The sequence below is a fragment of the Cynocephalus volans genome, chromosome 18, assembly GCF_027409185.1.
Source record: "Cynocephalus volans isolate mCynVol1 chromosome 18, mCynVol1.pri, whole genome shotgun sequence".
Classification (NCBI taxonomy): Eukaryota; Metazoa; Chordata; class Mammalia; order Dermoptera; family Cynocephalidae; genus Cynocephalus; species Cynocephalus volans.
The window spans coordinates 13,888,215-13,911,107 of NC_084477.1; the positions used below are offsets into that span (position 1 = coordinate 13,888,215).

At 38.6% G+C, this 22,893-nt stretch overlaps 1 protein-coding gene across 1 annotated transcript in view; it reads left to right on the top strand.

The window, feature by feature from the left end:
• Window positions 1-22,893, top strand: part of LYST (lysosomal trafficking regulator) — a 147,240-nt gene that overhangs the window by 80,259 nt on the left and 44,088 nt on the right. Inside the window, exons 30-37 of the mRNA XM_063082698.1 lie at window positions 5,060-5,236; window positions 5,780-5,856; window positions 5,999-6,187; window positions 8,073-8,218; window positions 8,306-8,402; window positions 9,349-9,410; window positions 10,862-10,917; window positions 20,580-20,732. Coding sequence (XP_062938768.1) covers window positions 5,060-5,236; window positions 5,780-5,856; window positions 5,999-6,187; window positions 8,073-8,218; window positions 8,306-8,402; window positions 9,349-9,410; window positions 10,862-10,917; window positions 20,580-20,732 — 957 coding nt within the window. The remainder of the gene's footprint in view (window positions 1-5,059; window positions 5,237-5,779; window positions 5,857-5,998; window positions 6,188-8,072; window positions 8,219-8,305; window positions 8,403-9,348; window positions 9,411-10,861; window positions 10,918-20,579; window positions 20,733-22,893) is intronic.

Sequence of the window (22,893 nt, forward strand, 5' to 3'; positions counted from 1 at the left end):
AATTTTGGGATTGGATTGTTCTTGTTTTTCTAGTTCTTTGAGGTATAACATTAGGTTGTTAATTTTTAATTTTTTCTGTTCTTTTGATGTAGGCATTTATTGCAATAAACTTCCCTCTTGGTGCTGCTTTTGCAATATCTCATAGGATTTGGTATGATGTGCTTTCATTTTAATTTGTTTCAAGAAATTTTTTGATTTCCTGTTTAATTTCTTCTTGGACCCATGGATCATTCAGGAGCATGTTATTTAATTTCCATGTGTTTATACAGTTTCCAGAGTTTCGTTTGTTATGGATTTCTACTTTTAATCTGTTGTGGTCTGAAAAGATACTTGAAATGATTTCAGTTTTTTAAAACTTGTTGGGATTTATTTTGTGACCTCACATGGGGTCTATCCTGGAAGATGTTCCATGTCCTGATGAGAAGAATGTACATTCTGTAGTTGGATGGAGAGATCTGCCAAGTCCAGTTGGTCTAAAGTATAGTTTAAATCCTGTGTTTCTCTGTTGATTCGTTGCTTAGATGATCTGCCCAATGCTGAGAGAAGGGTTTTCACATACACAACTATTATTGTATTGGGGTCTATCTCTCTCTTTAGGTCTAATAATACTCGCTTTTATATATGTGGATGCTCCAGTGTTGGGTGCATATATATTTATGATTATTATGTCCTCTTGCTGGATAGATCTCTTTATCATTATATAATAGCTTTCTTTGTCTCATTAAGCTTTCTTCATTCTTTTTTATTTTTCTTTTCTTTCTTCTGACTGGACTATTTCAAAAGATTTGCCTTCAAGTTCAGAAATTCACTTCTGTTTGATATAGTCTGTTGTTGAAGCTCTCAATTCTATTTTTTATTTTATTCGATCAATTCTTTGGCTCCAAGATTTCTGTTTCATTATTTTTTATGATATCTATCTCTTTTTTAAATTTCTCAGTCAGATCATGAATTGTCTTCCTGATTTCATAGAACCGTTTGTCTGTATTCTCTTGTATCTCGTTGAGTTTCCTTAAGATCCTTATTTGAAATTCCTTTACAGGCATTTCATAACTGTTCTTTTCTTCATCATTTGTTACTGGAGACTTATCGTGTTCCTTTGGGGTCAACATATTTTCTTGCTTTATTATGTTTCTTATGTCCCTACACTGATATTTGCGCATATAATTTAGTAAATGCTTTTCCCGGTTTTGTGGAGTCAATTATGTAGAAATGACTTTTTCGCATAGGTGGGTCCTTCCAGTGTCTGTTGAATATGTTGTGTTGGCTTTGGTTCTGGATGGCTTCAGTAATGTAGCCTCTGTGTAGTTTCTTTGGTTGTAATCCTCTTCAGCAATGTCTGCAGATATTTGTGCCAACACTGGCAGTGTTTTGCTGCATTAGAGACTCTAGGCTGGTTATTGAGCCAGGTGTGTGGGGGCAAAAAGGGCCAACCTGCTGTTTGGTGGTCTCTCTGAGGCTCAGAGTCACTGCCTGACTATTAGGCCAGGTGTGAAAACTCAGCTCTGAGATTGTTTCTTTCAGGGAGTGGTGCAGTGCCTGATGAGCTTTTGGACTGGATACAGGTGAGCCTGGGTGCGGGGCATGGGGCTGTCAAGCAGCTCTGTGATGGCCTGTCAGAGGAGTAGATGCCACTGCCTGGCCAGGAGCTGAGGTGTAGGTGCAGCAGGGCCAGGTGGCTCTATGGAGGCTTGAGGATGTGGAGCCACCACCCAATTCTCTTTGAGGTAAGAAGCAGGTGTGCATAGGTGCAACAGGGCCTGGCAGCTCTATGGATGGCCACTGAATCAGCTATTGAGCCTGGAACAGGCCAGCAGGGGTGCATTAGGGCCCAGTAGTTCTATGGAGGGCTGTGGAGTGGAGGTGGAGCTGCTGTCCAACTCACTGTCCAGCAGGGAGCAGGTGTGCACCAGTGCAGAAGGGCCTGGCAGCCCTGTGGAGGGCCACCAGATCAGCACTTGAGCCTGGAGCAAGCCTATAAGGGTGCAGCCAGGCCTGGCACCTCTGTAGAGGGCTACTGGAGAATCAAAGCCACTGCCCAATCTCCCGTCAGTCAGGGAGCAGGTGAACGTTGGTGCAGCAGGGCCTGGCAGCTTTGTAGAGGGCCGTTGGGTCAGCTGCTGAGCCTGAAGCAAGCCCACAAAGATAAAGCAGGGCCCAACAGCTCTTTAGAGGCCCACTGTGGGGAGGAAAACCTGCTGCTGTCAGTCAGGGAGCAGGCGTACACTGGTGCAACAGGGTTTGGCAACTTTGTGGAGAGCTACTGCGTTAGCTGTTGAGCCTGGAGCAGCCTGCAGAGGTGCAGTTGAGCCCGGCAGCTCTGTAGAGGCCTGCCTTGGAGGGTCAAAGCCACTGCCCAATCTGCCATTGGTCAGGGAGCAGGTGTGCAGTAGTGCAGCGGAGTTTGGCAGTTCTGTAGAGTACAGGGTCACCAGATCAGATCAGCTTTTGAGACTAGAGCAAGCTCACAAGGGTGCAGCCAGGCCCAGCAGCTCTGTTGAGGCATGCTGTGAGAAAGCAAAGCCCCTACCCAATCCGTAGTTGGTCAGGGAGCAGGTGTACACGGGGGCAACAGGACACATAGCGGCTCTATAGAGGCCTGTGGTTGGAGGGTCAAAGCCCCTGCCAGATCCTCTGTCTGCGGAGGGCCAGAGGAGGAGGCGGAGCAACTGCCGGGCTGGCTGTTGGTCAGCTCAGGCACCTCTGGGTCCTGTGGGCCCATGAATTGTGTGCGGCAGGTGCATACAAATATGGTGGACCACCACTTATTGGCGACTCACCCACTGATCAGGTCTGTGTGCTTACCTGGCAGGGGAGGCTGTGCTACATGGGTTCAGATGCTGGGGTCTTGGTATTTCTGTCTGGCCTCGGCTCCAGGCAGCTGGGGTCTTGGTTCTGCCGGAGCCCATGTGAATGTAGTAGGATGTAGGTGTGGCCTCAGGATGGAGGGAGTCAGTTTCATGGGTCTGGGGCAGGCCTCACTCCAGTCGTGGGTTCGTTTTCAAGTGCACTGTGCTGTAGTCACTTAGGCTGGGAGGCTGGGGGTTGCTCTCCGTGGGCTTCTACCACGAGGCCATGCAACTGCACAAACTCTCAGCTGCTCTCCACTGGATTTGGGGCCTGTGAGGACTGGGGGACTCTCCTGTGGCAGGGTTTGCCAGTGTCTGTGGCAGCAGTGGAAACAGCTGGGATTTTTCCAATTTACCTTCTCTCCACATGACTCCAAGCCAGTCTTTGCAGCGAGTCAGAGGCTGGATGCCTGCTCTGCTCTCAATAGTGCTATCCCCATCTTCCATGCTCTGCAAGGATTGTGTCCCTCCCCTGGTGCTCCACGGCGTACTTCTTCAGTCATTCCAGTCAAAATATAGTTGTTTGTTGTTTTGGTCTCTTTTGGTGGGGGTGGGGACAAGCGCCAGACAATTCTAGTCAGCTGTCTTGCTCCACCCTCCTGTATTCTCTCAAGAAAATTTTGGAATGTCACTGACAGCTAAACTGAAATATTTTTAAAGATATCAAGAACATTCCCTTTAAGACATATGAAAATATTCTAGTCATTTACCATTTTTCTTTATTTGCCAACTCTTCAAGCCTTTTACTCACAGAGCATCTGTTCATTTTTCTCTTTCGGTCAGGTAGCAGCTGTCTTCTGACTAATTAAAAATGTTGCATCAAAATGAGCTTTGCTATCTTCACCATTACATATGTTCATCTTATGCTTTGGGAAAATAACATGATGTGATTCAGCATGTTAACTTAAATTATCACCCATGCAATTGCTTAATGTAATCGTTTCCAGATCCATTTGTTGACATTTAGTACTATTCACAGTTTAAAATGTCATAAAGCAGATGCAGTGGTATTTGTGTCAATGCAGTTTTTTTTTTTTTTGGTGACCCGTAAGGGGATTGCAACCCTTTGGCTTGGTGTCGCCCGCACCGCGCTCAGCCAGTGAACGCACCGGCCATCCCTGTATAGGATCTGAACCCGCGGCGGGAGCACCATTGTGCTCCCAGTGCCGCACTCTTACCGAGTGAGCCATGGGGTCGGCCCAATGCAGATTTTTTAAAAGAAAAATAAACACATTTAACTTGTTGGTAAAATTATTGTCTAAATAATACATAGTGTACTCATTACAGTCAGGTGATGTATATAGCGTGGAAGGACCACTTAATCATGAATCAACGTTTGCTTTAGGTTTGGGCTGTGAAGGACAATTGTCATTATCTTAAGTAACACTATAATTTGGGTTTTAGGGTCTGTTCATAAAAGATTGACTTAAACCGGCCCTTCCTGGACATGCCTATAGAACTGAGTGCTAAGGTGGCACTGGTTTTAGAGTTTTTCATCTTTTGCTGTCTGTAAGGAGTAGTGAATGCTTACAAGCTAACGATAGGCTTTGGTTCTGGAAATTTCACCAACTTCTACTGAGCAGAAATCAAAGGAGAAAGAATAAATAAGCTTATTTCTTTTACTTTAAAGTTTAGAGGAAGGTTTCCCTTCCAGTTCAGTTTTATATGAGAAAAACTAAGAATTATTTTCCTGTATTCTCAGCTTATTTCCTATATGTCTTTTTTTTTTAGCATATGCTCTCCAAAATCCTTTCCCCAAAAGCTAGCTAGCTTACTTGTTTGGTTTTTTTTTAACCTTTTACAATGAAAATTTTCACACATACAGAGAGAACAGTTTAACGAATACCATATAACCATCACCCAGATTTAGAAATTGTTAATTTTTATCATATTGGGATCATTTTTAAAAATTATTTTAAAGTAAATTATAAAGTTTATAACATTTTACCTCTAAATTTTTTTAAAAGACGTTTCCTTATGTAACCATAAAAACATTGTTACACCTAACAAAATTAGTATTAATTCTCCATCATCAAACACTTAATATATAATCAGTTTTCTTCAGCTGTCACCAGAATGTCCTTTGTAGCTGATTGATTCAAATCAGATCCAACCAAATAAATCTAGCAGTATAACTTAATTAGTGTTAAATAATTTAAGTAGAAGAAATAAAAGTTCTTTATTACTAAAAACAATTATTGCTTTTTTTAAAGCACGGAGCCAAGTTAGTTTTGTATTTGTCAGAACTGATACATAATCACCAGGATGAGTTGACTGGAGAAGAACTAGACACAGCAGAACTGCTTATGAATGCTTTAAAGTTATGTGGTCACAAGTGCATCCCTCCCAGTGCAGCAACAAAACCAGACCTTATTAAAATGATCAAGGAGGTGAGTAAGAGAAACCGTAATTGCTTCTTAGGAGATCCCAGTGAATGTAATTAAAGAATGATTGAAAGGCTTTTTTTATTATAGAGTATTATTGATGATGAACTTGAAATGATTATTTTTTACTATATATTGCTTTTTCATTACAAGAGAAAAAATAGTCCTATTTTAAGTTTGATTTTATAGTCTGTCATCATCCTTATCCATTATCGGTAGCTTCAGGAAAGGAAAGATTTTTGTAGTGGCCAGCAAGTTGAAGCATACCTGAAGTTATGGATTCCTTAACAAATAAGGAAGCAAGCAACTATGTAAATTCATCAGGTTTGTCAACCCTGGTTAACTATTCTACCCTAATTTCAGTGACACAAATTGTATGGAAACAAAGGGGAATTATCTGGTCTCCTGGGGACAATACATATATTTTTTTATTAACTTGGTTGTAAAACTAGTTTGCTGGGCTCTGTGCCAATGTTAGATGAGAAATAATAAGTTAAAAAAAAAGAAATAATAAGTTTTATGTAGTATATTATTATCTAAATCTCTTAGGAACAAAAGAAATATGAAACTGAAGAAGGTGTAAATAAAGCTGCCTGGTGGAAAACAGTTAATAATAATCAACAAAGGTAAGATTTTATGTGCTCCGAAAGTTGTGTCTTTTAGGAGTCCTTTAGATTTTACATATACTTTTAGTTTTAAAGTATCCCCTTTTGATATATATTTAATGTTCTGTGTACACTTAGCTTATGGACAGTCTTGTTTGATTAGTCTCTTTCAGCGTCTTGATTCAAAATCAAAGGATATATCTAAAATAGCTGCAGATATCACCCAGGCAGTGTCTCTTTCTCAAGGAATTGAGAGGAAAAAGGTGATTCAGCATATCCGAGGAATGTATAAAGTTGACTTGAGTGCCAGCAGACATTGGCAGGAACTTATTCAACAACTGACACATGATAGGTAAGCAGTAAGAGGTCATTGTAGGTTGTCTCGCATGCATATTTTATATATTGGTGTTAAACACTGTTTATCCCAGAATTCAGATTCATGAAATTTTTTTTGTTTAAAGGTTTTTTTGTTTAGTCATTTGTGATTTTTTTTTTCGTCATGAAGAATAATCAGATTTTTTTTTTTTTTATTCTTGGAGAAAAAAGTAATGAGAGAAGAGGGGGACACTAGCTCTTCCTATAGAAAAATTGGCTTTATTTTTAAAATATGGTCTTTGCAAAAGAATAGAGAAATTACTGAAGCAGGATGGCTGAGAAATAGATCTTTTTCTAGCTCAGACTTTATTAATAGGCCTTAAAAGATGCATTACAAGTAATGAAGGGGGAAATTAAAGTATCATTCTCTGAATTTGGTTAAGATGATTGATTAGGATGACTTTGGTGTGTTAAAATATACTAAACATGCACTAAAGTAAATTACAGATGGATGAAAGAATAAAACTCAAAATGTTTATAAAGTAGAAGAAAATAGTGTTCATCAACTCTTTGAAGGGTAGATAACTTTCTAAGCTCAAACACACTAGAAGAAATTGCAAGGAAATCAATGGATTTGAACCTTAATTTTTTCCAGTGTATTCAATAACTATAACAACAGTGACCAAAAAGCAAATATGTCAAAGAGTTAGTATTTTTATTTTTAAAAAAACTTACGCAGATTTGAAAGTAAAATATCACAATCACAGAAGTTTGAATGAGCAAAAGACATGAACACACTCATCACATAAAACAAATAGAATTAATAAACACATAGACAAATAGGTGATATTTCTAGAGGCTAATTTGGTTTTTTAAAAGTTTTAACTATCACATTTTACTTTTTATGTTTAAAAGTTTTTTTTCGGGTTCTAGTATCTACAGCAGGATATTAGTGGAGAATATTATCTGTCCTTAGAGATGTTGCATCATTATACACTTTAACGATATACATCAGGAACCCTACAAACATTTTATTCCTAGCTCCAGTTATCCTATTTTATTGATTGTGTCCTAAGGAAAATATTCAAACTGTGGAAGGCAGTAAACATAAAGGTTTTCATCTCTGCATTATTTATGCTAATGAGTGAATTGGAAACAAATATTATAATAGTAATATGGTTAAATACAGTATGATGCGTCCACTCAATGTAATATTAGGCAGCCATTTAAAATGATGACAGTAAAGATTATAATGTGTTCAGTGAAAGAAGGCAGGATATAGGAATATATATACATAATGATTATAACTGCAAATCTAAAACATGCATATTTAAAAAAAGAAAGAAAATAATGTTTAGGATAGTAGGATTAAAGGGTGATTTTTTTTCTCATCTATTTCTTAAAATGTATTTAATAATGGTTTTATTATTTTCTTTCATTTAAATATAAATTTATTTTAAAGCCTTTTTAAAACTCCGATTTATACCACAAAAAGGAACTAATTTTGTTACATTAGAAAGGTAGGCAAAATGGGAAATGTAAAAATTTAATTTGGAAAATGTTTTTTTCTCTAGCTAGCCATATTAAATCCTATGTGTTATATTATATTGCTAAAGCATTCAGAGTAGTCATGATATATCTTTTTAAAAATTTAATAGATGCAAGAAACTGGTAGCAGAGCTTGTCTCTAGGAGTGGAACTGGGGAGACTGGGACTCAGGAGCCAGGATACTTATTTTTTTATGTCATTCTTTTGCATTATATATATGCATTCATTCCATGGTCTAAGTATATTAACAGTTGGGGTCTTTTTAATTGAATAGATCAGTTGTATTTACTTATTCATTCCCTATAAATTTTTTTTTTTTTAAGCTACAAGTCCTTCAGTGGCCACTTAAAATACCCTTTTATTTTCACTTGCAGAGCAGTCTGGTATGACCCCATCTACTATCCAGTCTCATGGCAGCTGGATCCAACAGAAGGGCCAAATCGAGAGAGGAGACGTTTACAGAGATGTTACTTAACTATTCCAAACAAGTATCTCCTTAGAGACAGACAAAAATCAGAAGGTAATAGTGGCTTCTTGATGCAACGTCTGAGTATAGCTGATAACTGTGATTATTAGATAAAGATAACATGTACTTTTTTCTCAACAGATATAGTCAAACCACCACTCTCTTACTTATTTGAAGACAAAACACATTCTTCTTTCTCTTCTACTGTCAAAGACAAAGCTGCAAATGAATCTATACGGTAAATTTGAATCCAAAGACCTTAACTCTTTCGTGAACGTACAACAGTTCATTACAAAATGTATGTTTGTGTGTTTGTTTATTGTTTAGGAAAAGCCCTAAACATGAGAGGCTCAAGAGAGGACTAGGTTGAATGGTCAAAACCAAAAAGGAAATGACATTTCTGATAGCAAGGGATCCTTGGGCTTCATTCGTTGTGCTCTGGTCCTTGTTAGTGTACATGTGTTTTTGTAGTTGACCTTTTTCATAGCTCTGTAAAGTAGATAGAGCTGCTGGTGGTATCATAAAGAGGCAATTAGAGCACAGTGATTAAAGGGTCAGATCCTCGTTCTTCTTATTAGCTGTCTGATCTTGGGCAAGTTACTTAGCTTCTCAGTCTCAGTTTCCTCATCTATTAAATGAGGAAAATGATAATACCCAAGGTATCACAGCATTGTTGGGTATTAAATGTGTCTGTATGTGTTAACTACTGATAGTATTATCATTACTCTTGTGGCTATTATTATCATGCCCATTGTACAGATGAAAACCTGAGACTCAAAGAAGTGAATTGACTAAAGAACAGAGGAACTTTTCTGACTCTAAATCCCCTGTTTTTCCTAAAATGCTAGCCTTCTTTTATGTTTTCGAAGTATGAGATGCATGAATCAATGTTTGCTTATTTACTGAAAAATGTAAAACATTGAAGTATCTCTTAAATAACTGAGTCCCTACATTCTGCATGTAGGTTACAGAGATTGTTAGCCTTCCTGAAAGTTTCAGTCATTTTCTCCTCTACTAGAATGTTAAAAAATGAGGTAGTCTTTTCATGTGAGTTTTGACAAGACACCTCATACTATGTAACTCTAGTTTGCTTTGCTGAAGTCTTTTGCTGGATAAAATAAACCTCATACTCTCTAAAATTGGACAGAACACTTAATCATAGTAATTTAAATTTGTTTTGACAGAGTGAATCGAAGATGTGTCAGCGTCGCACCATCTAGAGAGACAGCTGGTGAATTGTTATTAGGTAAGTCACCTTTTGAAGAATTTTACAAATATTCACCCTGCCTTATTTTATTCTTAGGTAATTTGAAGCATTTTTGACACACTGCCATGAAAATCAGATGAACTTTCTCTAACATTATACGATCTATTTTGCCTTAATATTATGTATATTGCATATGACTCATGAATGTGAAAAAATGACGTCTCATTTCATGAAAAGCATAATTTAGGAATAGCATTTTAATTTTTATAAAGTTGACTTTCTTCATGAGTATACATTTTTATATTTAATCGTTCTTTTTATTATTATATGCCAATTTAAATTTTTAAGGTGAAAAATATTATTGATGTATGCCTATTGTTTTAACAGATATACCTGTGCATAAGAAATATATCTATTTCAAGATCGTTCATAATTTATATTCTCTGTTGTGTGTATGAGAGAAGGGCCAAGATTTTCAATCCCTGGATGCCTATATAGTTACATTTGATGGAAAAATTTTTCCTCCAGATATGAAGGAATAGAGACCAAGTCTCTGTTCCCTTAAAAAAACAATTTGTATGCTAGAGGCCAGTCACTCCCAAAGTGTGGTCGCTTAATCAGCAGCATCAGCATCATTATGGGAACTTCTCAGTATACCTTTCCAGGCCCCAGCCTAGACCTACAAAGTCTGAACCTCTGGGGGTGGGACCCAGCAGTCTGTGTTTTCATGAGCCCCCCTGAGATTCTGATGCACCTCATATTTGAGAGTCGCTGCTTAGGCTCAAGCCCCAGCCTCCAAGGTCTCAGATGTGGAGTTTCAAGCCTGCTGGCACTCAGCCCCAGGTCACAAGGATGGAGATTGTGCCCTTCTCTGAGCCAGCCCTGCCAGCGCTTCATAGTCCACTCAGCACTCAAGGGTGACCAGCATGCGGGTGACAGAGCCCCAGGGAAGTTCCTAACATTTTGAAAGATGACATAGCAGGAAAATCTTGAGGGCTATGTTTAGAGCCTGTTCTGCCCTATTGAGTATCCCAATCAGCAGAAAACTTAAGGATTCATCCTTTGCTAGAAAATTTGGTTTACTACTTGACTTCAGATAGTGTGTGACAATATAAAGCAAATCAATATACTAGTGATATAAGAATAATGGAAATAATAGATGGCCAACATTTATTTAGCACTGAGTGCCAAGCACTTCTAATAAGCATTTTGCCTGTATTCTAATTTAATTCCCACAATAACTGTGAAAATAGAGCCCCTCCTTTTTTTTTTTGTCTTTGTTTTTGATAAACTAAGACACAAAGAAGTTAAGCAACTTGCCCAAGATATCACGTATACCATTCAAAAATATTTGTGGAGTGCTGGGAACTGTTTCTAGGTGCAAAGATTCAGATTCAGGCCAAAGGACTCCAGAGGTCATGCTTTTAAACTTGAGATGGTGATAGTGCAAATACATTTTTAAACCCTTATATTCCAATTATTTTCTGCAGGCAAATGTGGAATGTATTTTGTGGAAGATAATGCTTCTGATACAATCGAAAGTTCGGTGAGTAAAGGCTTAAGTTTGCACTGTATTACAAACGTAGACAAATTCCAAAAATGTATAAATTCATTATAGTCAGAGAGCAGGTAGAACCATTGGAGTTCATTTATTGTAATTCTCTGTGTAAATTGGTCTGAATTCCAAACATTTTTTTAAAATATAATTTTAAGACAATGACTGTGCCATGTTCTCTGGCTTATAGCCCAAGCCTCATACAGCTTATTACTATGTGTCAGATTCTAAAGAGCTCCTGTTATTTCAATTTATGTCCATTCTTCTCGTCACTGTCCTTAGTAGCTACATATAACCAATCCCTGCCACTCCCAGTTCACTATCAAGTACCTTTGTCTTCAAAAAGAAAGGAAAATATTGTCTAATTGAATAACTTAATTCACTCTAATATTTACATAGCTTAATAATGATTAATTTTCTGGAAATCCTGATATTAATCAGAAAATTTAAAAAAGACTCAACTCACTTTTTTTGGTACAGCAAAACTTGCCTTTTTTTTTTTGGCAGCTGGCTGGTATAGGGATCAAACCATAGACCTAGTAAAACTTCTTATCCATTTAAATTAGCTTGTAGGCCATTAAATTATTTTTTAAGAAAAGTTCTAAAGACACGAATTTCTAAGAATATACTAAAAAATATTATGTGTGGTTTAATGAATTTATATATTTGATTTTTTTAAAAAAATCAATGAGTGAAACATAAAATTTGGTTATAAAACAATGTGAAAAAGTTATGAAAATATTTAATATAACCAAAGAAACCGAGTAGGCAGTCTTTTCTGATTTTTACAGCAATTACTGCAGGGTTTCTCCCAGTAGTAAAAGTGTTGTTGTATTATTTTTCAAGAAGTATTTTTTGTCAGCTAAGGAATTTAATAGGTGATATATTAGACAACATCTTCCTGTGTCCAAAAGGATGACATTTACCCTTTTTAAAGTTATTCCAAAACTGTCCTTGCTTTTTAATGGATTGAAGAGTCCTTTCTTTCTCTATACTTTTGTAGTATTTGTTCTTCTTATATGACATTTGCTATCTTGCATTTTAGGTGTGTGTACAAATATCTCACACCCCCTTTTTATCCTGTGAGATTTATTTCATGCAGAGCACTTAGCAGAGTACCTTGCACATAGATGTTTAATTAATATATGTTGAATTGAATGATTGAATGTCATAACTAAACAGGAGGAATTTGGGTTTAAGTATGAGAATATTACATTTTCATTAAAACATTTTATTTTATTTGTAATATATTCCCTGCTTTTACTTCTCAAAATTAGTTGGGACCCAGTACAATATAAAACATGTAAAGTAGGGCAATTCATGTTTTAAAAGTTTAAAGTAAGTTTTTGGAAAGAGCTTGGGATAAAATAATTATTGCAGTTGAGTCCTAAATTTCGGTCTCAGCTTCCTATTTGCCAAAAGAGTAAGTAAGTGCAATTTTCTAAAAGGGAAAACTGATAGAAAATAAACTAGGATGCAGGTTCATTTCAGGAGATAAATTTAACTTAAACTTTAGTAGGAACTTTTATCATGATTTCTGTATTAAAAGCATTGAGTAACATAACTCATGTATTCAATTGCAATTTACAAAAGATTTAGACTCATATTTTTAAATGGTTTTCTTGATTTTGTTCTTTGGGAGGGGCCCAGCGATGTTACAACACGTAAGACTGATGGCCCCTAACTCTTCATTCCAGAATGAGAAGATCATCTAAGTAGGCTAGGATCAGTGCTCTCAAGGAGATCCAGACTTCCCGTGGTCACTTTCTCATCTCCTTTCCTTCTGCTGACTGCGGAGGAGGGCACTGTTGCTCTCTAGTGCATGTTGATCTGGGAGCATGCATTAGTGGGCTTGTATTTTCAGGAGTGCTTCCTCAGTAGCAGGAGTGTTCCTCCAGAGACTCTGCATTCCCTCTTGAGGGTGCCTCGGGGACGTGGAAACTAGCTATCATAGCTTGGGAGTTTCCAGGCCATGCGGAAAGTTTAATCTTAACCCAAATCCATGTGAGGGCTCACAGTTATGAATTCTCAGAGAGAGGGCTTTTTTTTCTATTCTCCACCCAGACCCCAGGCCAAAAAGACAAGCTTCCTGGTTATTCTCCTATATTGATGGGCACATTTGTTTGTCTCATCGCTCATTAGGAACCTGCCCATTCCTGGGCCTTGGCTTTCTGTAAGAATCTCAATTCCACATCCTGCCTCCAGGAGCCCAAGGCCTCATCTTGTGCCCACAAGGGGATGTTCACCTGAGTCACTTTGTTTCTGAAATTGGGGCGTGTGCTTACACACAGACAAATTGGGGCCTGGATGTGTATACACACAAACAAGCGGCTCAAGTGTCACTTCCTCCTTACTGCTCTTCTCACGTTTCTCTTTATTTATTTACTTTTTTTTATAGACCCAAGAATAGGTCTTTATTTGTTATCTTACACTTAATTCTCAAAGCATCTTTATACATGCTGTTGTTTTGTTCCACTTGTCAAATGAAGCAATTGAGGTTGACAAAATTACCTAACTTGATGGAAGTCACACAATTTAGTGATATATATATGATTTAAACCCACACCATCTGATTCCATAGCTTACACTTCTTATCACTGTGTTATGTGGAATGGCATATCTATTAAAATTTGATCCAGTCTACTCTTGAATTTGACCATTAAAATATCATCTAAGAAGGAAGTCTTTCTTTCTTTTTTTTTTTAAATGTTATATATATATATATATTCTTTTTTTTTTTAATTTTTATTTTGTCGATATACAATATGGTTGATTATTGTGACCCATCACCGAAATCTCCCTCCCTCCTCCCTTTCCTCCCTCCCACCCAACAATGTCCTTTCTGTTTGCTTGTCGTATCAACTTCAAGGAATTGTAGTTGTTATATATTCTTCCCCCCCCCCAGTTTTGTGTGTGTGTGTGTGTGTGTGTGTGTGAATTTATTTATTTTTAGCTCCCACCAATAAGTGAGAACATGTGGTATTTCTCTTTCTGTGCCTGACTTGTTTCACTTAATATAATTCTCTCAAGGTCCATCCATGTTGTTGCAAATGGCAGTATTTCATTCGTTTTTATAGCTGAGTAGTATTCCATTGTGTACATATACCACATTTTCCATATCCACTCTTCCGATGATGGACATTTGGGCTGGTTCCAACTCTTGGCTATTGTAAAGAGTGCTGCGATGAACATTGGGGAACAGGTATACCTTCGACTTGATGATTTCCATTCCTCTGGGTATATTCCCAACAGTGGGATAGCTGGGTCATATGGCAGATCTATCTGCAATTGTTTGAGGAACCTGCATACCATTTTCCATAGAGGCTGCACCATTTTGCAGTCCCACCAACAATGTATGAGAGTTCCTTTTTCTCCACAACCTCGCCAGCATTTATCGTTCAGAGTCTTTTGGATTTTAGCCATCCTAACTGGGGTGAGATGGTATCTCAGTGTAGTTTTGATTTGCATTTCCCGGATGCTGAGTGATGTTGAGCATTTTTTCATATGTCTGTTGGCCATTTGTATATCTTCCTTAGAGAAATGCCTACTTAGCTCTTTTGCCCATTTTTTAATTGGGTTGCTTGTTTTTTTCTTGTAAAGTTGTTTGAGTTCCTTGTATATTCTGGATATTAATCCTTTGTCAGATGTATATTTTGCAAATATTTTCTCCCACTCTGTTGATTGTCTTTTAACTCTGTTAATTGTTTCTTTTGCTGTGCAGAAGATTGTCTTTTAACTCTGTTAATTGTTTCTTTTGCTGTGCAGAAGCTTTTTAGTTTGATATAATCCCATTTCTTTATTTTTCCTTTGGTTGCCCTTGGTTTTGGGGTCATATTCATGAAGTCTGTGTCCAGTCCTATTTCCTGAAGTGTTTCTCCTATGTTTTTTTAAAGAAGTTTTATTGTTTCAGGGTGTATATTTAAATCCTTAATCCATTTTGAGTTGATTTTAGTATATGGTGAGAGGTATGGGTCTAGTTTCATTCTCCTGCATATGGATATCCAGTTATCCCAACACCATTTGCTGAAGAGGCAGTCCCTTCCCCAGTGAATGAATAGGCTTGGTGCCTTTGTCAAAGATCAGATGGCAGTAAGTGTGTGGGTTGATTTCTGGATTCTCTATTCTATTCCATTGATCAGTGTGTCTGTTTTTATGCCAGTACCATACTGTTTTGGTTATTATAGGTTTGTAGTATAGCTTAAAGTCAGGTAGTGTTATGCCTCCAGCTTTATTTTTTTTGCTCAGCATTGCTTTGGCTATGTGTGGTCTTTTATTATTCCATATAAATGTCTGGATAGTTTTTTCCATTTCTGAGAAAAATGTCATTGGAATTTTGATGGGGATTGCATTGAATTTGTATATCACTTTGGGTAGTATGGACATTTTCACTATGTTGATTCTTCCAATCCAAGAGCATGGAATATCTTTCCATCTTCTTGTATCCTCTCTAATTTCTCTCAGCAGTGGTTTGTAGTTCTCATTATAGAGATTTTTCACCTCCTTGGTTAACTCAATTCCTAAGTATTTTATTTTTTTGGTGGCTATTGTAAATGGGCAGGTTTTCTTGATTTCTCGTTCTGCATGTTCACTATTGGAGAAAAGAAATGCTACTGATTTTTGTGTATTGATTTTGTATCCTGCTACTGTGCTGAAATCATTTATCAACTCCAAGAGTTTTTTTGTAGAGGCTTTAGGCTGTTCGATATATAGGATCATGTCATCTGCAAACAGGGACAGTTTGACTTCCTCTTTTCCAATCTGGATGCCCTTTATTTCCTTCTCTTCTCTGATTGCTCTGGCTAGTACTTCCAACACTATGTTGAATAGGAGTGGTGAGAGTGGGCATCCTTGTCTAGTTCCAGTTCTTAAAGGAAAAGCTTTCAGCTTTTCCCCATTCAGGATGATATTTGGCAGTGGGTTTGTCATATATGGCTTTAATTATGTTGAGATACTTTCCATCTATACCTAACTTATAGAGCGTCTTTGTCATGAATGAATGCTGGATTTTATCAAATGCTTTTTCAGCATCTATAGAGATGATCATATGGTCCTTGTATTTGACTTTATTAATATGGTGTATCACATTTATTGATTTGTGTATGTTGAACCAACCTTGCATCCCTGGGATGAATCCCACTTAATCGTGGTGAATAATTTTACGTATGTGTTGCTGTATTCTGTTTGCTAGTATTTTATTGAGGATTTTTGCATCTATATTCATCAAGGATATCGGCCTGTAGTTTTCTTTTTTGGTTATATCCTTACCTGGTTTTGGTATCAGGATGATGTTTGCTTCATAGAATGAGTTTGGGAGATTTGCGTCTGTTTCAATCTTTTGCAATAGTTTGTAAAGAATCGGTGTCAATTCCTGTTTGAATGTTTGGTAAAATTCTGCAGTGAATCCAGTTGGTCCTGGGCTTTTCTTTGTTGGGAGCCTTCTGATAACAGCTTCAATCTCCTTTATTGTTATTGGTCTGTTCATATTTTCTATGTCTTCATGGTTCAGTTTTGGGAGCTTGTGTATGTCCAGAAATTTATCCATTTCCTCCACATTTTCAAATTTGTTGGCATATAGTTGTTTATAGTAGTCTTGATGTTTATAGTAGTCTTGAATGATTCCTTGTATTTCAGATGGATCAGTTGTAATATCGCCTTTTTCATTTCTAATTTTTGTTATTTGAATCTTTTCTCTTCTTTTTTTTGTTAGCCATGCTAATGGTTTGTCAATTTTATTTATCTTTTCAAAAAACCAACTTTTTGATACATTGATCTTTTGTATTGTTTTGGGGGGTTTCAACGTCATTAAGTTCTGCTCTGATCTTAATGATTTCTTTCCGTCTGCTAACTTTAGGTTTGGATTGTTTTCGTTTTTCTAGTTCTTTAAGGTGAAGTGTTAGGTTGTTCACTTGCCATCTTTCCATTCTTCTGAGGTGAGCATTTAATGCAATAAATTTCCCCCTTAATACTGCTTTTGCTGTATCCCACAGGTTTTGGTATGATGTATCATTATTTTCATTAGTTTCAAGAAATTTTTTGATTTCCTGCTTGATTTCTTCTTGGACCCATATGTCATTAAGTAGAATGCTGTTTAATTTCCATGTGTTTGTATAGTTTCCAGAGTTTCATTTGTTATTGATTTCTAGTTTTAATCCATTGTGGTCTGAGAAAATACATGGGATAATTCCATTTTTTTTTAAATTTGTTGAGACTTGATTTGTGACCTAATATGTGATCTATCCTGGAGAATGATCCTTGTGCTGATGAGAAGAATGAATATTCTGAGGTTGTTGGATGGAATGTTCTGTAGATATCTGCCATGTCCAATTGGTCTAGAGTATTGTTTAGATCTTGTGTTTCTCTGCTGATTCTTTGCCTAGATGATCTGTCCAATATTGACAGTGGGGTGTTCAGGTCCCCTGCTATTATGGTATTAGTGTCTATTTCCTTCTTTAGGTCTAATAGAGTTTGTTTTATAAATCTGGCTGCTCCAACATTGGGTGCATACATATTTATGATTGTTATGTCTTCTTGATGGATCAGTCCTTTTATCATTAAGTAGTGTCCCTCATTGTCTCTTTTTATGGTTTTTAGTTTAAAGTCTATTTTGTCAGATATAAGAATAGCTACTCCAGCTTGTTTTTCTTTTCTGTTTGCATGGTAAATCTTTTTCCATCCTTTCACTCTTAGTCTATGTGAGTGTTTATGGGTGAGGTGGGTCTCTTGTAGGCAGCATATAGTTGGGTCCTCCTTTTTAACCCAGTGAGCCAGTCTGTGTCTTTTGATTGGGGAATTTAAGCCTTTTACATTAAGAGTTGTTATTGAAAGGTGTTGATTTATTCCTAGCATTTTGTTGATTGTTGTTTGGTTGTCTTAGGTGTCTTTTGTTCCTTGCTTTCTGATTTACTGTTTGTTTTCTGTGTTTGTTGGTTCCTTAGGTTGTAGATAGCCTTTTTGTTTGTTTGTCTTCTCTTCATGAATGCCATTTTTATTATACTAGTGGGTTTTTATGGCAGTGGTAGTTATTTTTCAGGAACCAAACCCAGTACTCCCTTGAGAATTTCTTGTAAGGGTGGTCGTGTGGTGGTGAACTCCCGCAGTTTTTGTTTGTCTGAGAAATATACTGTTTGCCCTTCATTTTGGAAGGATAGCCTCGCAGGGTAGAGTATTCTTGGCTGACAATCTTTGTCTTTTAGTATTTTGAATATATCATCCCATTCCTTTCTAGCTTTTAGGGTTTGTGATGAAAAGTCTGATGTTAGCCTGATTGGGGCTCCCTTATAGGTGATTTGATGCTTCTCTCTTGCAGCTTTTAAGATTCTCTCTTTGTCTTTGAGTTTTGCCAATGTGACTATAACATGTCTTGGAGATGAGCTTTTGGGGTTGAATACGTTTGGAGATCATTGAGCTTCCTGTATCTGAAGATCTATGATTTTTCCTATACCTGGAAAGTTTTCTGCCACTATTTTGTTGAATATGTTTTCAATGCAGTCTCCTTTTTCTTCCCCTTCAGGAATACCCATGACGCGGATATTTGAGTGCTTATGGTTGTCTGATATCTCTCTCAGGTTTTCTTCAATGTCTTTGATTCTTTTTTCTTTTTTTTTTTTGTCTGCTTGTGTTATTTCAAACAGCCCATCTTCAAGTTCAGAGGTTCTCTCTTCAACTTCCGCAAGCCTGTTGGTTAAACTGTCCATTGTGTTTTTTATTTCGCTGAGTAACTTCTTCAGTTCGGCAAGTTCTGCTACTTTTTTTTTCAGGACATTGATTTCCTTTTACATTTCCTCTTTCAGGTCCTGTATACTTTTCCTCGTTTCATCATGATGTCTAGCTGAGTTTTCTTGTATCTCATTCAGTTTCCTTAGAATTATCACTCGAAATTCCTTGTCTGTCATTTCAAGGGCTTCTTGTTCTATATGATCTAGAGTTTGAGATTTATTAACTTTTGGTGGCGTACTTTCTTGATTTTTCGTATTTCTGGTATCTTTTTTTTGATGTTTATTCCTTGTGGCAGGGGGTTTCACAGTCCACCGATTTGACACTATTGACTAACCAAGGTGTTACTGTGGTTGCCAATTTGGTATGGCTACCTCCGTGACTGCTCAGTTGGCCTCTAGTGCCTTGTGTGTGTGGTTGCCTCGGGTCTTGGGCCTCTCTGGGGAGCCATCTCTCTGGTCAGCTTGGACTCTGCTGGGCTGCTGGATCATGGAGCAGTACCGCAGGGTGTGTGGTCTCTGCTGAGCTTCCACTTCCTGTGCCAGACTTCTCTCTGTTCCGTGTGCTCTGGCCCGGGCTGCTGGGATGCACTGAGGCACCGCAGAGCGTGTGGTCTCTGCAGAGCTTCCCCTACCCCTACAGGATGTCTCCCTGCTCTGTGCAGGCTAGGCCAGGCTTGGGATGGAGCCGGGTCACGGCAGTGAAGCCTACCTGCAGGTAGATCGCGTGGCGGCGGCCCCCCCACAGGGTGTGTGGACTCTACGGAGCTTCTAACTCTCTTGCTGGACATCTCTGTGCTCCGTACACATTGAGCCAGGCTACTGGTTCGTGCGGCAGCAGTGTGGTCCCCGTGGAGTTCCTGCTTCCCCTGCTGGAAGTCTCACTTCTCCGAGCGCACTAGGCGGGGCTGGGGATGGGGCCGGGTGCCTGCGGTGAAGCCTACCTGCTGGTTCACGCCATGGCGGCCCGCAGGGTGTGTGTTTGCTGCCGAGTCTCTGCCTCCCTAGCCTGACATCTCCCCATTTTGTGCGCACTGGGCTGGGCTGGGAATGGAGCCGGGTGGTGGTGGTGAAGCCTACCTGCTGGATCACGCAGTGGCGGCCCCGCAGGGTGTGTGTTTTCTGCCAAGACTCCGCCTCCCTAGCCGGATGTTTCCCCGCTCTCTGCGCACTGGGCTGGGCTGGGCTCGGATTGGAGCCGGGTGGCGGCGGTGAAGCCTACCTGCTGGATCTCTCTCTCTATTTTTGACTCCTGGGAATTTTATTTCCCTCATTTTCTTACAAGCCTTTAAAAGAATATTCACTTAATAAAAGAAGCAACCTAAAAAGGTTATACAGTATATGACTCCAAGTATCTGACATCCTGGAAATGGCAAAACCATATAGAAAGTAGAAAGATCAGCAGAGGGGAGAGAGGAAGAGGGAGGGATGAACAGGTGGAGCACCGAGGATTTTTAGGGCAGTGGAACCTCAGTACTTACTCTCTGTGACACTATCATGGCGGATACATGACATTTTATACATTTGTCAAAACCCATAGAATGTACAACATCATAAGTGAACCCTCATATAAACTATGGACTTCAGGTAAGAAAGATGCATCAGTATTGGTCCATCAGACATCAAATGCAAGATGTTAAATATAGGGAATCTGTGGGGGATGCATGGGAACTCTGCACTATCTGCTCAGTTTTCTGTAAACCTAAAACTGGTTTTAAAAAATAAAGCCTATTAGATTTTTGTCACTACTAAATTTTATCTAGCAAATCGAAGTATTTTATAGTGGTCGTGAGAGGGGGGTGGATTTCAGGTAATCTTATCTACCATTTTGCCTCAAGAAGATTTCCTATTTCATTTTGGTATTTTTTTAAAATCTAAAATTAAAATAAGTATTTATATTTCATGTAAAGCAAATATTCTTGTGTATTTCCTTTGTCTTAGAGCCTTCAGGGAGAGTTGGAACCAGCATCATTTTCCTGGACATATGAAGAAATTAAAGAAGTTCACAAGCGTTGGTGGCAATTGAGAGACAATGCTGTAGAAATCTTTTTAACAAATGGCAGAACGCTTCTATTAGCATTTGATAACACCAAGGTAGATCCATCCTTATTAATAGATGTATATTGTTTAAGTGATTGTGGGGCCAGTGTAACTATACTCATACTGATTGTATGATGGTTTAATTTATTTAAACTTTAATTCGCTGTTTCTGAAATCAAATAAAAATTGCCTTATTTCTTAGTCCTAATTAAAGGTATTTTTGTCCTCCAAAATTGTGTTAATTTCTGATTCCCGGAAATGAGTGAAAGGAGTAGACTTGCTCAGTGCAGTGCTGGAGTCCATCTTTGACAAACCTTTTCTTGATGCCCCAGCCCATCCCACTTCTCTGCTCTCCTTTGCAGAACTCCTCGTTGGAAGAGTTGCTGCCTCCAGTCCTCTTTTGAAATGCTACAGCCAGACTCTCTTCCCCCTCTCGGTCAGGGCCCCTGTGTCCTCATGATGCCAAGCCCACAGGTGTGTTTCTAGTCCTCAGCTTACGTGACCTAGCAGCAGCATTTGACACAGCTTTCTGTTCGCTCCTTCTCAAGAAAGCCCTTCTCCCAAGGCTTCTTGGTTGCCACCTCTCCGAGTTCTCCTTTTCCCTCACCTGCCGTTCCTTCTCAGGTTGTGCACAGATTCTTCCTTGGAGTGTCGGGGCTTATTCCTCAGATCTCTTCTCATCCAGACTCATGACCTTAAGATACCAACTGCATTCTAACAACTTACAAATTTATATCGCTACCCAAACCTCTCCCCTGCACACCACACTCAGTATTTAACTCCCTACTTGACATCTCTGCTTGGAAGTCTAATTGGGATCTCAGATTCACTATGTACAAAACCGAACTTCTAGTCTGTCTCCCAAATTCTCTTTCCGTTTTTCTCCATCCCAATAAATGGCAACTCCATCTTTCCGGTGCCTGGGCCAAAAACTTCATTCCCTCATTCCCTGTTGGTTCTGCCCTCAGAATACACCCAGAATCTAGTTGCTACCACTGCTGCCATCCTGGTCTAAGCCACCATCATCTCTTGCCTAAATCGTTATAAGAGCCCCTCCTGACCTCCCTGCTTTTGTGCTTGCCCCACTTTAGACACTTCTCCAGCCAGCAGCTAAAGTGTGTTGGATCAAGACGTCCCTCTGCTCAAAACCCTCCAATCACTTCCCGTGTCCCTCAGTTAAAGCCGAAGTCCTCGCAGTAGCCTAATAAAGCCCTGAATAGCCTGGTCCCTTGTTACCTCTCAGACCTCCTCCTCTGCATTCTTCCCCTCACGCTTTTACTCCATCTATGGTGGCTTTCTTTTCCTTCCATATGTTAGACACACTGATGCCTTGGGGCCATTGCACTTACTGCTGCCAGAATGCTTTTCCCCTTAGAAATCCAAATGACTCGCCCCCTCTCTTTGTAGGATTCCAGATCAAATGTCTTCTTATCAGAGAGGCCTTCCCTGACTGCATAAAATAACGACCCCTCCCTGCCAAACCCAAGCATTCCTATCCCCTTTACTCTGCCTTTTTTAGCCATTGGACTTATCAGCATCCAGCACTGTCTGTCGCTCCCTGATAGAATATCAATACTTTGCATTCTTAAGTGCTATGTCTCCAGCACCTTGAACACTACTGCTGTGTAGGTGTCCAATACATGTTTGTTGAATGAATGAATAAATGCTTCCTTTGCTTTCCAGAACTTGGTATACAGTCTGTCATAAATTTCCTTTCATCAGCCTTAACTTCAGCAGTTGACAATTCTTCTAGATGTAAGCTCTAGGTTTAGGTTCTTAAGCACTCTGGTTCTGCCTGTTCCTTTTCTTGTCATCTACGTTCAGTCTCATCTCATTAACCATACTCCTGGCTTTTTCTCCGATGCCTGAATCATAGATGCTTTTAAGATGTGTATTTCAAGTCTATTTTTAGCCAAGGTTTGGCTCTTCCCTTTTTTTTTTTTTTGTTTTTTTTTCATTTATTACCAGTTGTTACTTAATTGCTTTAGAAGAATCAGAATATGCTTTTTCTGAGACAGAACTTTTGTGGATCTCTAAGAAAGTGTCCCTATATGTTTTCAAACAGTAGTGAAAATCAAATATTCTATTTATATAGGATATTTAGTTTTTATGAGATAAATATTATCACCCACATATTACAGATGTGGTGGCTATAGCACCAAGGGTCTAAGCAGGAAAACAGACCAGTCTGTCTAATTCAGAAGACTGTGCTCTT